At 38.2% G+C, this 17,128-nt stretch overlaps 1 protein-coding gene and 1 long non-coding RNA gene across 2 annotated transcripts in view; one reads left to right on the forward strand and one right to left on the reverse strand.

The window, feature by feature from the left end:
* The window catches only part of LOC128831216 (desmoglein-1-gamma-like), a 39,337-nt gene that overhangs the window by 16,765 nt on the left and 5,444 nt on the right, over positions 1–17,128 (reverse strand). The window contains exons 2-10 of the mRNA XM_054017494.1: positions 12,178–12,213; positions 11,630–11,758; positions 10,694–10,849; positions 10,366–10,513; positions 8,252–8,415; positions 7,838–7,972; positions 5,903–6,088; positions 4,046–4,317; positions 1,124–1,266 (exon numbers count right to left, since the gene is read on the reverse strand). Of these exons, the coding sequence (XP_053873469.1) occupies positions 1,124–1,266; positions 4,046–4,317; positions 5,903–6,088; positions 7,838–7,972; positions 8,252–8,415; positions 10,366–10,513; positions 10,694–10,849; positions 11,630–11,758; positions 12,178–12,213 (1,369 nt within the window). The remainder of the gene's footprint in view (positions 1–1,123; positions 1,267–4,045; positions 4,318–5,902; positions 6,089–7,837; positions 7,973–8,251; positions 8,416–10,365; positions 10,514–10,693; positions 10,850–11,629; positions 11,759–12,177; positions 12,214–17,128) is intronic.
* Positions 1–17,128, forward strand: part of LOC128831217 (uncharacterized) — a 53,144-nt gene that overhangs the window by 12,420 nt on the left and 23,596 nt on the right. The window contains exon 2 of the long non-coding RNA XR_008443779.1: positions 14,345–14,406. This is a non-coding gene — a long non-coding RNA (uncharacterized LOC128831217). The remainder of the gene's footprint in view (positions 1–14,344; positions 14,407–17,128) is intronic.

The raw sequence follows: 17,128 nt of genomic DNA on the forward strand, positions 1-17,128 counted from the left end.
ACAAACACAGGCCACATTAATATCCCAAATCAAACTTATTTTGCAACATATTTGCTCCAGAAGCTAGAGCTTTGGACTGTTCAGTAGTATATTTGGAAGACATCCCCATTTTTGATGGCAATGTTTTGTAATTAGAATCCTTGCTGGTTCTAAATCTTTAAATGATGGTGATTATCATTTATTATTTCAGACCTATCAAAACACTCAAATCCTCCATGTCTTCAAAGGTGGCAGCCATAAGAATAAATAGCAATCTAGCCTTTGGGTGCAGTACTAGCTGAGTTTAGAAGGCCTGAGCTCAGGACTACTTAAGGCTGGTAGCGATTGATTCATATGTGTTAGTCATATTTGATCTCAACTAACAGTGGAGGGAAGGAAACTAGTTACATCATTTTTAGAACATTCTACGCTTGCTAATCTTACTCATGTGTGATCCCATTGAAGATACTCCAGTGAATAATGGTTTGCAGAATCAGACCTATATTAGGGCTAGTCAAAATTTTTCCATCTAAACTGATTTTCAGTGGCTAATTGGGTTTTCAGCTAAAGAGTGGCTGCTTTCTGTGCAAAAATCTCAATTTTCATTAAATATTTCAGCCAAAACCTGAAAACTTTTGGCTGAAAATGAGAGTTGCAGTGCCTTGGAGGAGTTGTAGTTTGCTCCTCATGCCCCATTCTTCTCTATGGGAGGGAATCCCCAGCTGGATGACATCTCCCATAATGCATCAGTCAGAGACTCCATGATGGACAGCTTCTCACCAACAAGGGAAGTATGATGCATTTTGGGAGATGTAGTACAGCTGGGGATCCCAGCCCATAAGGGGGAATAAGGGACATAAGGAACAAACCTCAGCTCAACTCCCATTTTTGGCTGAATTATTTTGGTTTTCCAGTTTCCGTTGAAAAAGCAAAAATTTTCTTGAAACTTTTTGATGAAAATTACAGTTCTTTTCATTTTTTGTTGAAGATTTCTATGTGAAAACACTTGGGTTTGGACCAGCTCCATCTTAAACTTTTTGTTCAGAGAAATAGCCACTTTAATAGGATAGGAGACCAGTATTATAGGGCCAGGACAGTTCTATAAATAAATACAAAATGACAAAGGGTAAATCTATTTTCTTACCTCTTGTAATAGCCAGCAACTTTGCTCTGTATAACCCATTGACTACATAGGATGACTCCCGATCAATAATTTTGTTCAAAAAGATTTCACCAGTTGTGGGGCTGACTCTGAACCAGGCAGCTGGATCATGTCCAATCCGATATCTGTTTTTGGTTTACAAAAACTGCTTAGGATTATGTTTAATGTAAAGTATTACAAACATGACAGTCCCAACTACTCAGCTGGTATAAATTAGCATAGTTTCATTGGCTTCAATGGAGATACAGCAATTTCCATCAGCTGAGGATGTGGCCTCAAATTTTGTTTATGAGAATTATTAATTTAACATTTATATTGAAATAAAGTTTAATGTGTTGGAGAAATACAAATATACTAACATGTTTTACAAACTATGACATTGCATAGAGTCATAGAACAGCAGGGTTGGAAGGGACCTCAAGAGGTCAGCTAGTCCAACACCCTGCTCAAAGCAGGACCAATCCCCAGACAGATTTTTACCCTACTTCCCTAAATGGCCCCCTTAAGGATTGAACTCACAACCTTGGATTTAGCAGACCAATGCTCAAACTACTGAGCTATCCCTTCTCCCTGTAAGAGTACAATGTTCATTACAGCTTTAAAATATATCTTACAGTAGCCTGCACACTACCTTTCCTCTATTCAGTATAATTAGCATGATAGAAAATCAGCCATGTAATACAAGGGTAATTTTATTCAGGAGATCCGGTGACATTTTAAACCTTGCAAGCAAACCTCATACAATTTGTCATAAAAATCCCCTAGTATAAGCTCATTACACTGTTATATACTGCTACATACTTGTTAATTTTAAAATAATATTTGTCACTTTAAGATACTTCCATGTATGCTAAAGTCCGAGTTCTATAGTCCTTAATCAGGCAAATATACCATTGGCTTCAAAAGGAGATTTGCCCGAATAATACCTGAGTATGGATTGAAGGATTTGGTTCTATATTTCCCCAGATCCACGCTGTGGTTAACATGACATCCCATTCTAATAATAATGTAGGGCCTAATCCTGCAAACCCTTCCTAACACCAGTAAGTACCACTGAAATCCCTTTGTACAGTATGATATCACATCATATAGTTATATGCCTTTTTATGTTATTGTCTGCTCTATGGAAAATTTTCAAACTCTCTCTCTTCCTAAATATGTAAGTTTGTATGTATTTAGGTAAATATATATGCACTAGGAACTAATCCTGCTCCCATGGAAATCATCTGCAAATTATCCTGTTGATAATCTCTATGTACAGACAGACACAAAGTGAAATAAATTGCAAAATTATCACTGATTTCAATAGGAATACATTATAGGATGAGCTGATAGTGACCTCTATATTTAAACTACTCTTACTTTCCATTATGAAAAAATATTGTGATTTAAATTTTTTCCCTCTTATTATTATTACTGAGATACTAACAACTACATTGTTTGCAGCAGACCTTTCATATTTGGCAGGCCCCAGGCTAGATGAGAGACTTTCATTGTCTAATTAATTTCTATTCAGGTTCAGCTCGGTTATAAACTGTTAGGCACTAGCATTTCCCCCCTCTTGCATTTAAGTCTAAGGATAATTTGGGCAGCTTAGCAAGATAACATGTAGCTAAACATGAACATTCTAAAGATCTGGGCCCTTGCTGCCACCAAAGCATGCACTGGGAATGCCTGGCAGCCGCAAAGCACAGGGAAGTAGGGAGAACACCTGGCATAGGCTCCCCTCTACCAAATCCCCCACTGCATTCTCTAGACCCAGCCCAGGTCCATAGCAGCCCTTCTTGTGGCACAGAAAGGGGAAGGTGCCCCTCACTTTCCAGGAAGTGAGAGAAAAATTTGGGCTGGGCTCCCCATTACCACCCTGGGGATCCAGGGCATATAATCAACAGTACATTCTTGGGAAAAGTCTTTTCCTTCTGTAGTTTAAGTAGTAGAATTCTGTGCTGCAGAGATAAATATCCAAGGTTCAACTGTTGATGATACTTGAGGGGATGTGGGCAGTTGCAATTGCAAATAATAGAATTTGTTTTTATATTTTTCTAAAAAGGAAATTACAAAAAAGCCTCTTTTTTAAAAAGAGAGTAATTTAGATTGCAAAATCAAACACTCAAAAATTAGGAGATGCCAGATTCATGGTTACCTGTACAAACTTATTTTGACCCCTTTGTGCATAAGTGTTATGATATAGTTTTTAAAGACATGGTCTCATACTATTTTTTCCCACAAGACTCCAGCCTCCTTCAGTGAATAGACTGGATGCACAAGGAACTAGAATTAAGGATTCCTGGGTGACTATAACACTGACATTTTCTAACTTTCGAGTGCTTGACTTCGCAGAATGTATGTTCTTTTAATGTAGTTTTTTTAATGTAATATATTATAAATCTTCAAAGGACAAACAATCTGACCATCCAGATAATCTCATGTGACTAAAACTGATTTAGCACCATTGCTTTCCTAGCAGCTAATATTCATTAGGACCAGCCAGCTAGATATTGGCTGGGCAAGGTCCCATACTCATGAAACAATCTGAATTGTCTTTGGCAATACAGGGATGTGATGAATACTGTCTCTTTGGAATATACATTGCTGTGTAATGTCTTTTAGAAATGAAGAGATAACACTGTTGCTGACTTTCCTATATGCTTTGTTTAAAATGTATCTGTTACCTGTTGGGATGAAACATTTTCAAATTATTTAAATGGTTATTTATTTCTTTATTTATTTAGTTTTTGAAATCTTTCTTGTTTTGAAATGTGCATCCGTCCCAGGCTCTGATTCTGTTCCATGGTCTGGAATAGAGGATTCCTTCCTCTCCCTGGGTACTCAGGTGCTCACATCATTGTTCAGGCTGGATGCTGGGGAGAGGATGTTACTCACAGAGAGTAAAGACAGTCTTACCTGACATTTGATGCAATTTTTCTAGTTTCCTCATCAGTGGCTGTATATGCTCCAATAATGTAATTTAACATGGCAGCTGTTGATAAGCTTCTTGGCAGAAAAAAGCTCATTGAAGATGGACTAAAGTATGGTGGTTCGACCACATTTTTTACATTTATCATTAGGGGTGTTCCACTAATTTGATACTGAGAAGCAACTGAATGGTGGAATGCAGCTTTGTTTCTAACACCAAAACTCAGTGGATAACTTTGCAAGTATTCATAATTCAGCGGCTAAAAATGTTAGAAACAAAGAAATAAGAACTTAGTCAAATCCATAAACTCTCAGTTCATTCATTAATTTTAGATGAATGAACACACACACACCCCTCTATTCCCAGTAGATTCTCTCTTACTGCTGTTAGAAAGGGATGTCCTTTGACTGGACAGCAGGGAACGAGAGAAGTCCAAAACACATTCATGACAGGGATGGGGGCTGCCCCTGCCTTTGGTTGTCTGCAAAGGTGGTTAGGGCCAGCTGTGTGGCGTCTTTTGTCTATTGAAGCAAGCCCAGGATTTTTGAAAGCCACTTACTCTCCAGCTGGGAAGGTATTTTGAGAGTCAGGGCTGTCTGGGGGAGATCTGCGAAAGGGACTACAGCTAGGAAGCCATTAAAGTTAAAGCTGAGCAGGATCCCAGGACCAGATGCTTGTCCTGCTGAACTCAAACTACACCAGAACACAGCCCATAGTAAAGCTTAGGAACCCAACAGGGTAGACACAATCCCAGCTGCAGCACTCCAAAGTTGTCAACAGGAGCAGCCAGGCTGCTTGCCTCATCGCTACCAGCTTGCCCCAGCTCCACTACAGTAGAACTCTTACATGGTGAAGGAGGGAGTTGGAGTATACCTGTCCTGTAAAGCTCCTACATTTTATGAGATTGGGGGTTCTGATCCAGCAGACTTGGCAGTGGCAGGAACCCCTCTTCAACTCTCTTTCTGCAGCTGATATTTTTTCTTTAGCTTCCTCGCTATTCTAGTTCCTTCTATCCTACTCCTCCAAGCCTCTGGTGGGTCTTTTATGTGCCACAAAAGAGAGATTTATGTGGTTGCTTTACAAAAGGGGAGGATTATGTGACTATTTGCATAATCACATAGTACATGGGGCTTTGCTCAGAAAACTATTATTCTATGTATCACTCTAAATTTAGTTTTCTAATTCTAAAAACAAATTAACAAAATATTTATGCTCCTATAGATAAATCATATGCTTTAAGACAAAGCACACATAACTATTAATGGGGGAACCTAAAGAAAAAAATCCATATTCAAAATACTATGCTTAATCAAAGTTACAGTAAGCTGAAAAAAGCCAAGAAATATAAAGTTAAAATTGACATTCCTTTTTTACTTTGTTTTTGCCACAGCGGCAGGAAGGAATGTTAGCCTTAACTTTTATTTTCTTTGTTCTTGCCAATGTGTATTGTATTGCTATATGAATAGTATATAGTGGCTATGTAAACCACAGCTCTGGTAAGGAACATGAATAGGGGCATCAAAAGCAAACTACCTGCACAGTGTAAAGACAAGAAGAACATAGTCATTGGCACTATAGGGAGTGTCCTGATGAGAGGCTCTCTCATGGAGGCATAATATGTGCATCCCTTGCCAAGGGTTGCCAGTCAGTGTGATAGCCCCTTCCCCAGCTAGGGGGAAGAAAGTATTCAGCTCTACTCTCAGCATAGGATTCTCTTACACCTTATACACGGGGAGTGCATGATTTGGGATTCCCCTGCATTTTATACACACCAGAATCTGGCCCTTAATGATATGGAAATGTCATTTTAAAATCTGTGAATTATAATACTTATACATCCTTACCTTAATAACCCTCAGAATACCCTCATTAGTTGCTGGATCTGTTACGAATTCAAAGCAGTTGTCTTCATTGCCAGATATAAAGAAAAATTCTGCCAACCAATTGTCCGAATACTGTTCATCAGCATCCAGAACTTGTATCCGTAGCAGTTCTGAACTGAGTGAATTTTCCACAACAGTTGCTGAATACTGGAATGACAGATGCACACTCTGTTAACAAGCACTGAAAAGATATTTTGTAATGAAGAAGCACTACAGAGAAGCATATGTTGGTTTTACATTTCTGAAATATGTTATCTTCACAATCAATACTAGTTGTGAAAATATCATGTGCCCCACATAGGGTGTGGTTCTGATTGCTATTCAAATGTGTGTATTGCCTCAGATGTCTGTGAAATCATCCTGGGTAAAGTCAGTGGGTGTTTTCCATGAATAAGGACTGAAAAAATCCTGCGGATGGACTACATAATTTGTCCCCCACTTCATATGCATGAACAACCACGGTAGCTGGTTTCATGGATGCAAAAGGAACCTGTGCATTTGTAATCAGAATTGTGTGTGTAGACCAGAGGCACTGACTTTTGTTTTGGCCAGTGAATGCTTTAGAAGAGGTGTGTGTGTTTGGGGAGGGCACTCTGCAAGTTTTGGGGGGGGCTATTTTCAGCATATTTATACACTTCTTTCATATTCTAGTTATTGAATGTGTCTATCATTGGTATCTTTACTATGTTAATAATGATTCAACTGTTATGAACTACATAATTACATTATCATGACTTACAGTATATTAAGATCATTGCAATCACCTACAAGCTGTCTTCACTAACAGTTTAAAGACATTATGTCTCACTATAGCTTTCTGGATGAAACTGTCAGCAATCTTAATTACATCTAGGTTCCCTGGTACACGTTAAGGACAGCTACATTATTCGGTTGTGTCTGATCCATTGATGACTGGAGATAATTTTTAAGTCTTCTGAAGCAGGAGAATGAGCATTCCACAGTTCAGGATGATGCAGACACAGTGAGAAGGATTCTTATGAATTTGCAGTACTCTGGAAACAATGCTTCCAGAGTACTGCAAATGACTCCAAGATCTCTTTCTTGATGGGTAACAGGTAATTTAGGCAACATCCTTTTGTATGTATAGTTGGGATTATATTTTGCCATGTGCATTACTTTGCATCTATCATTGAATTTCATCTGTCATTTTGTTGCCAAGTCACCCAGTTTTGTGAGATTCATTTGTAACTCTTTGCAGTCTGCTTTGGACTTAACTATCTTGAATAATTTTGATTCATCTGCAAAATTTGCCACCTCACTGTTTACCCCTTTTTGCAGATCATTTATGACTATGTTGAACAGCACTGATCCCAGACCAGTACAAGCCCTGGGGGGGGAGGGGGGAGGAAGGATACCTTGGTTTACTTCTCTCCATTCTGAAAATGGACCATTTATTCCTACCCTTTGTTTCCCATTTTTTAACTGGAGTGCCTGGGAATGCTTTCAGGATCATCTAACGATCCTTAATTTAATTTAATTTAATGACAAGCCTTTTGTTATCTTATTTACCCTGCCTCTGTTTATAAACAAACTCCTTGCCAAAAGGGCAGAAGTTGTTAGCAGCACAGAACTCATCACATTCCACACTCAAGTTCTGACTCCTGGGTGCTGAGCACCCATTATTTTTTTACTCTGGATGCTTTATCCCGGAGCACCCACAGAGTCAGTGCCTATGCTGTAGACCATGGGCCAGGTTGTGGAATGCCTGCTTACCTATGTTGGTGAGAACTTGTTCATGTGAATAGTACCTTTGTGATAGGACTATTCATAGGAGAAAGTTCTCCTGAGAATGAGTAAGGGCTCCACTGGTTATGTCTGTGATGTTAGGGCATAGAAATGTTAGGGGTGTTACTTTTGCTGGGAAAAAAAACTTACTGAACTCTGTGAAAGAACTGGGAAATTATCATTGACATCAATAACTTGAATAGTACAACTACAAAGGGAGGAGATTCCATCTGCAGCTCCATCGCGGTCTGAGGCTTTCACAACAAGAGAGTAGCTGCTATGTTGCTAAATTGGAAAGAAAAATGAACACATTATTTACAAGTTAAAACGTAATGAATAGTAATTTCTTGCTGCTCTTTTCAAATACACCAATTTGTTATAGATACAAATATTTGCTATGATACAATAAAAAAACCCATACTGTATCTATGTATTATAAAAAATAAAGCCTTTTCAATCTTCTATTTCACTTTTGTAACACTAAATACATTACTCTCTCTCTCTTCCCCTCTCTCACACACACGCATTCTTTCAGACTGAATATTAACATATCGAAGCTTTTACCTCTCTGTCAAGAAAATTTGCTATGTGAACTTCTCCAGTATGTTTATTTAGAATAAACATTGATGCACCTGCAGGTTCCTGACTCTCTATCTTGTAGGCAATTTTGGAATTCAAGTTATTTGGCTCATCTGCATCCGTGGCAACTATTTTCATCACCAGAGTATCTAGGAATTAAGACAGTATCACTTAAATTGGCATAAGAGCCCTATTTTGTTAATTTAAACTACTCATCAAGACAAGCAGTCATCAAAATACAAGAATTATATTACCTATAAGGAGCTATGTTTAATTTCATTTACTAAGAAAATAATAGAAAGTACTTAATTTAGTAAAACGGTGGCTGTACTTATTCCAAGTGAAATCTGTAGTTTTGTGATCATGAACATCATTTACATGCCATGGAAATGGTTATCATAATGTGATAAGCAGGGGTTTGGAAACCTATATCAGTGAATTTTTAAAAATGTAAAATCAGGATTGTAACTATTTATGATTTTTCCCACATTAAGTGGTTTTTATTTAAAGATGAAGAGATATGTTAGCAACCCTAGTATTTTGAAATGCCAGCAAATAATCTCACAGTAAATTAACTATTGTGTTGTTTGTTAAAGATGATATACTGCACATATAATCACACTATATTTTTAAAATTGTATTCTGATCTCACATATATATGTAGGATGCATAAACATCCATTTAAGTTTAGAATAACATAGTAACAATAAATTCAAAGTTTGTTTTAATGAAATCATGAAAATCAGACTTCATGCTGGGGTTTTTTGGAGAACGTCTTCATATTCAGTAGTTTATGTTGATGCCTTCCTGGAATTTTGTATATTCATTTTACTTTGCAGTATTAATTACACCAAAACATGCTTCCATATGTGAATCTATCAAATGAGTTAATTTTATTCACAAGGTTTTAAACTGGACAGCTGTGTTTTAAGTTTCCGTGGGATAAAATTTTGCCTTTAGTCTCAATGGTTAAAGTAGATGAACTTTGAAATTCTATGACCTGAGTTATGCAGGAAGTCAGACTAAATGATCACAATGGTTCATTGGGGCCTTAAAAAATATGAATACATGACAATAAGTAGGGGGAGTTCACTAATTTTGTGGCTGTATATTATCATGGATGTTGATATCATATGGTTAAACAAATTGCATTATTTTGTGCAAAGGGACAAGGCAGGAGGAAAAGAATGGGGGCATTTGAAAGGAATTCACATCAGGCCTATAGCACATAGTGTGAAGCTGTGAAGGGGAACAACCACTTTGCTCTCAACCATCCTCTCCACCCACTTAAGGATTGCCAGGAGGGGAAAGGGAACTGACAGAGCCATTAGGTGTCTCCTAGTTTCCTGCTTGGTGCATGATACAGATATGGCAATATGTCCTTTTTTCATAGGAGGGGAGAGAATGCTGGAAGAAGCAGACTCTCCCTCTTTCTTTTATTGACTTCCAGGGCTTGACTTCACTTCAAAATTGCCTTAAAAGGTCATTGAGTCCAGCCCCCTGCCTTCACTAGGAGGACTAAGTACTGATTTTGCCCCAGATCCCTAAGTGGCCCCCTCAAGGATTGAACTCACAAGCCTGGGTTTAGCAGGCCAATGCTCAAACCACTGAGCTATCCCTCCCCTAATATAGCCATACTATAGGCTATAACCTTCAAATGTATAGTCATGTGAGTAATCTTTATAGTCCCATTCAGTTCAATGATACTACTGATGTGTACAAAGATTATTCACATGAGTAAGGTCAGACGAATTCTCTTGGTAGTAAGCCCTGTACTTAGTGGGAAGGGTTTGCCGTATTAGGATGTTACTTTGCAGTTGCCAACGTCAGCCACATTTTTAGTTATACAAACACATATTTTCAGATCAAGACACATGGGGAAAATTATATTATTTATAATTATATTTACCCTCACAAACAAGTAACCAAACTTAAAAAGAAAAAAAAAACCAATTTTCCTAAACATTTCTAAATGTGAAAAGAATTTGTTTGAGAACATTATGAGCAGCTGAAAAAAAGCGTGGTAATTGTCTTGCAGTCTCCACTATTGCTATGGCTACTGACAATTGCTGTAATATGTGCACAAAATAGTTACTTACTCTCCATAGAGCATTCTTCAATAGATCCCATATACGTTGCTTGTGAAAATATCGGCGCATTGTCATTTATATCCAGAACTCTGACTCGAAGGTCAAGAGGCGGTTCTAAATCTCTATGAGTAAGTGCATGTTTAGCAAAGCAGCGAATCTGGATAAAGAGGGTTACAAATATGTATAATTTAAAAGAAGAAGAAACAAACTCAAATTTTGAAAATAATTATTAATTGAAACTTCACTTCCCTCTCTGTCAGCATTCATCAAAAGAAGGTATGAAGTAAAAAAGAAAGGAGAATATACTATGCTAATAAATGGATTGTACAATACTTACAACAAATTCTGATGTCACCTCTCGATCAACTATTGATGTTATATTAATTTCTCCAGTTTTTGAATTAATAACAAAGATCCCATAAGGTGGCTGATCAATCCCTACTCCAGAGATGCTGTATATAATTGGTAGGTTTTCTTCACAATCTGATCGAATCTACAACAATAAACAAATGGAAAATATTATGTTTATCACAGTTTACTGAGAACACAAGTGATGGCTTCTCCCCTCACAAAGCCTTACAGAATTCTCAGTTACTCTCCTCATGGGCCCCAGAGACTGCATTATGCCAGAATTCTCTGTAACATGGTGGGCTGGATGTAGCCCCTTAGAGAGCTTTCCAGTGCTGCTCTTTCAGGATATGTCTAAACTGCAATTAAACACCCATGGCTAACCTGTGTCAGATGACTCAGACTTGCGGGGCTTGGGCTGTGGGGCTACAAAAGTGCAGTGTAGACGTTTGGGCTTGGGCTGGAGCCTGGGCTCTGGGACCCTCCTGCTCTTCTGCCCCATTACCTCCCTGCACACTAGTCAGACACCATCCCAATCCTTGCTCTCAGGGATTCCTCAAAGTGGGTGGGGAAAGAGAGTGCCATTATGAAGTGGTGGTGTAGCTGTTATCAGACAATGTATGCTGCACTTCCCAAAAAATGCAGCAGCATTCATGCTCCACTTGTGCTCTAGGAGGCCTCCGTACTGACCCAAGAACACTCAGTAGCACAATCTAGTCCACAACTTTCTGATCTTATGTGGGTATGGTAATCGCAGTAGAACCAGCAGCTCTAGAACTCCTTCCCTCTCCTATTCTGCCTTTTTTCTTTTGGACATGCTAGGCAAAATGTATATTTCAAGGTCTCCACCAGTTAGCTCAGTTAGGTCTCTAGCTTTATCAGTTTTTCTTTGCAACATACTTTCTAATCAATCAACAACACTTACTTTGGCAATTGGATTCTTCCTTGAATTATCTTCTCCTTCCCTACAATTTGCAGCAAATTTAATCCATTCCCGTTTTTGTCTTCTGAAGGATTTCCATCGCGCCACACCATTTTCATTCCATTCTTTCACCTTAGGTAGAAAAAGTTCCAGGGTCACTATGACAAGCAGTCTGAATACAGTTGAAACCAATATAGACTGGTAGGATTTTAACAGTGTAAAATATGGAAGACAGTAGATAGTAAATAGTATGAACATTAGTATAGACTAATGATCTGTTTATAAAACTTATAGTCCCAGAGCCTAAGCTTGCACATCCTTACTCTTGCAAGTTCTTGCTCATGTGAGTAGTCCGCTGACGTCAATAAAATTAGGAGTTTGCAGGACCAGATCTCTTTCCTTAGCAGGTCAACATTTAAGTATTTTTTTCAGGTTTTATATCTTAGCTTATAAAACCCTTTCAATTCTTTATTTCATTTTTAATGATAGTTACATTTTCATTGCTCAGAAAATCTGCTCTTTAATAATAACTATTTTTATAAATATATTACCTCTACATGAAATCCAATGCTGAAATCCAAGAATACCTGCAAATACAGTAATACAGTTAGTCGAATACAAAGATTGGGTATCTTTCACTGACAAATGTAAGAAAAATGTACTGAGCCATATTTGGCACTCAATCTGTGTGTTCCACACAAGGAGTTCTGTGTGTGAAATGAGTAGATATATCCTGAAAAGAGCTGTGCACAGATAATGAAATTCCTTTTGTCTATAAAAAGCCTGAGTAATCTGGCTTTAAGTGGGTAAAATGTGGGATTGAGAAAGCAAAACCCAGTCTCTACATGCCATTAGGGCACAGAGCTGCAGCAATGTCCCATCCCTCATGTGCTACCCTAGCACACCCATGACACTTTGTGAGGAGGCTGCTGAATTGCTTTCAATGATTGGGCATTCCCCTGACACATGCCCTCTCTCCAGCCTGCTACCGTCACTGCTTTCTGTGCCTTTTCTGTACAGCTTCAATGTGGGGCTTAAATGGTATGGAGGGCTTTGTGTTAGTCCTCACATCAGTGTGACTTTTACCCAGATTTCTTTTCAAGTTTGGATTAAAGGAGCAATTTCACAATAGATAATTTATGAGCACGTGTTAACTGGTTTGATCACAAATAGTAATATTTTCAGAATGTAAACAATCCAGTTAAGAACTGTGATGTAGCCACAGAAGCTATACAACCAACGGCCCAACACTGCTCCCATTTCAGTCAATGGGAGATTTGCCATTTACTTCAGCTGGAACAGGCACTTCAGTGGGGCTATTTGCCTGGATAAGGTGAGCAGAATTTTGTCCTAATGCTACGAACAATGTTCTGGGCTTAGTTTTTTTGTTGAAAAAAAATAATCAAAGGAACACAAAGCAAAGAGGAACAAAGAAATCAAATTGATCTGAAGAAGGAGTGCTAGTGCCATCATTTCTCATCAGAGAATAATAAGAAAAAGCAAAGGACAGTTTATTCCATCCTTTGAGAGGGAACTCCTCGGCAAAGGCTCTGTCTGTAAAAAATTAAGAATCAAGTATGGCTTATTTCCTCTATGGGAAATAAATCATTTCAATAAATCATGGTGGTTTTGGGGGGGAACAGGAGGAAGTTCTTCCTTTTCTTCCCTTAACTATGCAAGATGTTCTGATAAAATAGAAAGCAAAGGTCAAGCATTTCACTGATTTACACCCTCTATAACATCATTGTCATCTATGGATCATATAGGGGGTAAATCATTATGGGACTTGCCTGATATACTAAGCCTCCCTCTTCCTGATGCATCAATTTGCATTCCCCAGCCTTAAATCCACCACACATATAAAACACAATGGTTAATCTTTTCCATTTCTTTACGTCACCAATGTTTATATATTAAAATAATTTGGGGGTTATATAACCTAAACAATGACTGTTCTGTCAAATGTCAAATATATATCAAAATACTTTTTTACACATTGTGTAGATTAGACATAACATTTCTTCTAGAAATAGGACAATACCAGCTTTTTAGTATCTAAAATAAAAAAAAGTTTTCAACATTGTAATAACTGACTTATAAATAGGCACGAATGGAGCAGTCTAGTGACCTAGACTCGGTAAAATAGGCTGCTAAGAAATATTATAAATAAACTTTAGTTTACAATAAAACAAGGAGCTGACAATCTTAATTTTCTCAATAATTCATCATGTTTTAGATGTTTGTCATAACAGGGGCAGTGTGAACTACAGTATTTGTAAAAAATGCAGGACTGAGTAATGGCGACCCGTGTTTAAGTCCTGGCATTACTACTGTCTTGTATGACTTTGAACAAGTCACTTACGGCTCCATCTTGCCTGGGTCCACATTAAGGTTGTGAGAAAGAAGTGCTGAGCCATCATGAGAGCTGCTAAGGATACTGGGCCTGATTGCTATTGAAGTTAGCTGGGCAAGTAGTACAAAACTGGGCTGTTAGGGCCAGATCCTACCTCCACTGAAGTCAGAGACATCCATTGATTTCACTGGAAGTGAAAGCGAGTCCTTTAAAGGCTGCCAACAATTTTATATTTAGAAAAAAATATGAAAATCTGTTCCCCCTCTACTTACCTTCTAAGACCCTGAGTTCAGGGATCAGTGTTTTCCTTGCAAGAACTGATCACAAAACAAACATCTAAAACTGAGCATTGTGTTTTGTTTTAGCATTACTGATGTCTTCAACTCCTGATGCTGTGGCACAGAATCCTAAGCTTTATCCTTGGCAGGTAAGTGAAGGATAAACTATTTTTCAAACATTTTGTTAGAAAATATAATTCATATTTCATAATTGTCTGTTCATAATTTAGAATCCTAATGTATTTTTAAATTTAAAAATTTAAACCTCTTCTTTAAATGTGCATAAACAAAATTAAATAAAAATTATCTGGCCTGATCTGATTCTATCAGAGTGGATTTCTCAAAGAAAGGACTATAAGACAAGGTCCCAAATTCATTATAAGGGAGATTTATTGGTATAAAGGCTGAAATTGTTCTTACTAGATTCATTCCAAAGTTCATACCTAGGCCAATATACTGGCTTTGTTTAAGTACAGGGGGATATACTCTGTGCCACTCTTCATATCATAGAATCATAGAATATCAGGGTTGGAAGGGACTCAGGAGGTCATCTAGTCCAATCCCCTGCTCAAAGCAGGACCTAATCCCAACTAAATCTTCCCAGCCAAGGCTTTGTCAAGCCTGACCTTAAAAACCTCTAAGGAAGGAGATTCCACCACCTCCCTAGGTAACCCATTCCAGTGCTTCACCACCCTCCTAATGAAAAAGTTTTTTCTACTATCCAACCATATGAGAAATTCTTACTTATATGGATGTTTCCATTGAAGTCAAAGAGATTAAGTTCTGGATGGAAAGCCCAGGGAAGTAAATGGAAAGATTCCCATGGAGTTTAGTGGGCTTTGGATCAAGCCCTAACCGAGAAAGAAAATACTCATGTGAGTAAAGATTGCAGGATCAGATCCAATGTGAAGTTGCTTTAAAATGACAAAAACCTCAGGAGGAAAGAGCCATTTTTTAAAATAAAATTTGAAATACAACTCAGTTTAGTTAACTATACACTTAAATATAGTATACAAGTGCAATTTGTACAGTAAAATTATCAGTTCACAGTGTCAGCTATGGATTTAGGCCCTGATCCTGCATCTCTTTCATGAAAAAGGACTTCTAATGTGAGTGTTACAGGATCAGAGCCTGATTTCCATTCGGCATTGAAAAGGCCCACCAATGTGAGTGGCTCAATGGAGTTGTGGACCTTCTCTTTTCTCACCATCCTTGGCTATCTTTTATAGCCTTCTCTTCCCTGAAGCCCTGCTACCAAGTCCATTTCTCAGTGGACATATGTGCAGTAAGTCACCACAGTTTCATTTGCTCTGCATTTTAAACAAATGGATTTTATGTCAAGTGTTGTGGAAGATAAAAAATAGTAGTTGTCACAGAAGTTACTATGTAGCCCATGGTAATTTCAACTCATGCATCCTTCCTGTAAACATTTTTCTCCAACGATTTACTGAATGAGTGTATTGTCAGAAGCTGGTCACTTAATACCGCTTGCTCTATTTTTTTTTTAAATCATGTATCTCCAATGGCAATGAGGTTCACAAATGGCAATTTTGCCCCCTGGACTCTAATTGGCCATATTGTGAACCATTTATGCATGTTGGGGACAAGTTACAAAAGTAGTGGGACTGCAAGTAATCCCACTGAAATCAGTGGGACTGCCTGTGTGACCGCATACCACTGAATAAGGTTTGACAGTCTGGCCCCAATTTATTAGTGCAAGATGAAGATAATTGATTATGGGTCAGATTTTGCCACCTGAATTTAAGACTACTCACAGAATAAGGTATTATTCACTGTGAGATTGGGGGGCAGAATCTAGACCTAAATAGGCTAGAAAAGTATTTCTCATGAAAGGATAACTATAAATGTGGATTGGCTCTTTAGAAAGAAAGAGCTATAGGCATGTTGGGCTAGTAGCTTTAGCCTCGCTTTTAATATAAAAATGTACACTAGGTGACAATTTAAACATTCAGCTATGGAATGGGATTTGAGTTCAGGCACAATTATTACCCACTTAGAGAGAGAAGGAGAGGATACTCTACCCACAAAGGGCTGCAGTCTGCTTGACAGGCACAAGCCTGCTTTGATGGCAATGCAGAGTTGACCCAATCAGGGAGAGTCTGAAGCAAATTACACTCACCACCAGGAAAAGGGCATGAGGAAAAACCCTGCCAAACATTACACTGATTCAGTGCCTATTAGGAGTTGCCTCCTTTGGCAGAGCTCCTGTGCAGCCCCTTTGGGAATTAAAATGGAACCCTAAGAGACAGTTCTGGTAGCCTCACTGCTTCCCCTTCCTTAGGCTGAAATCCCCTCTGGCATGCAAGCAACCTTGTTGGCCCAGAAAGGTGTACAAGAGTTAGTGAATCTTGTCCAGTGTCTGTATTAATTGGTGTATATTATAAGACACAACACTGTAACTTATATTCCATATGTTCACATACTCTAAGCTATTCACTAGAATTCCTTTCTTCAAAATGCATATTAACAAGGTATTACCACTGCACAATAATTGTGCTACTAAAGAAACCTTAAGTACTAATCTTTAAGGTTTTGAATATTCATAAAATCTTTATTTTCAGCCTCACCTGACCTGGAGATAACACAGCTGGCAAGCCATGAGAGATATAAGTTTTACACTTGAGATTTTTCCTTTGCTCTTGGGCCCCCACTAGTTGGGAATGTTCTGAACGTGCAGCTCAGAACTGTTGGGGGAAGAGAAGGATTTCATGCAACTATACGCCATATTTCACTGGGTGTGAATGGGAAGATTAGCTTCACCACTGTCCTCTAGTGGCTGCTCTACAGAAGAAAAAAGCCCTGACACTACTTGTGGGTAATGGAGGATCTCCTACTTAGGAGACATTTATT

This window comes from Malaclemys terrapin, chromosome 2 (assembly GCF_027887155.1).
Source record: "Malaclemys terrapin pileata isolate rMalTer1 chromosome 2, rMalTer1.hap1, whole genome shotgun sequence".
Classification (NCBI taxonomy): Eukaryota; Metazoa; Chordata; order Testudines; family Emydidae; genus Malaclemys; species Malaclemys terrapin.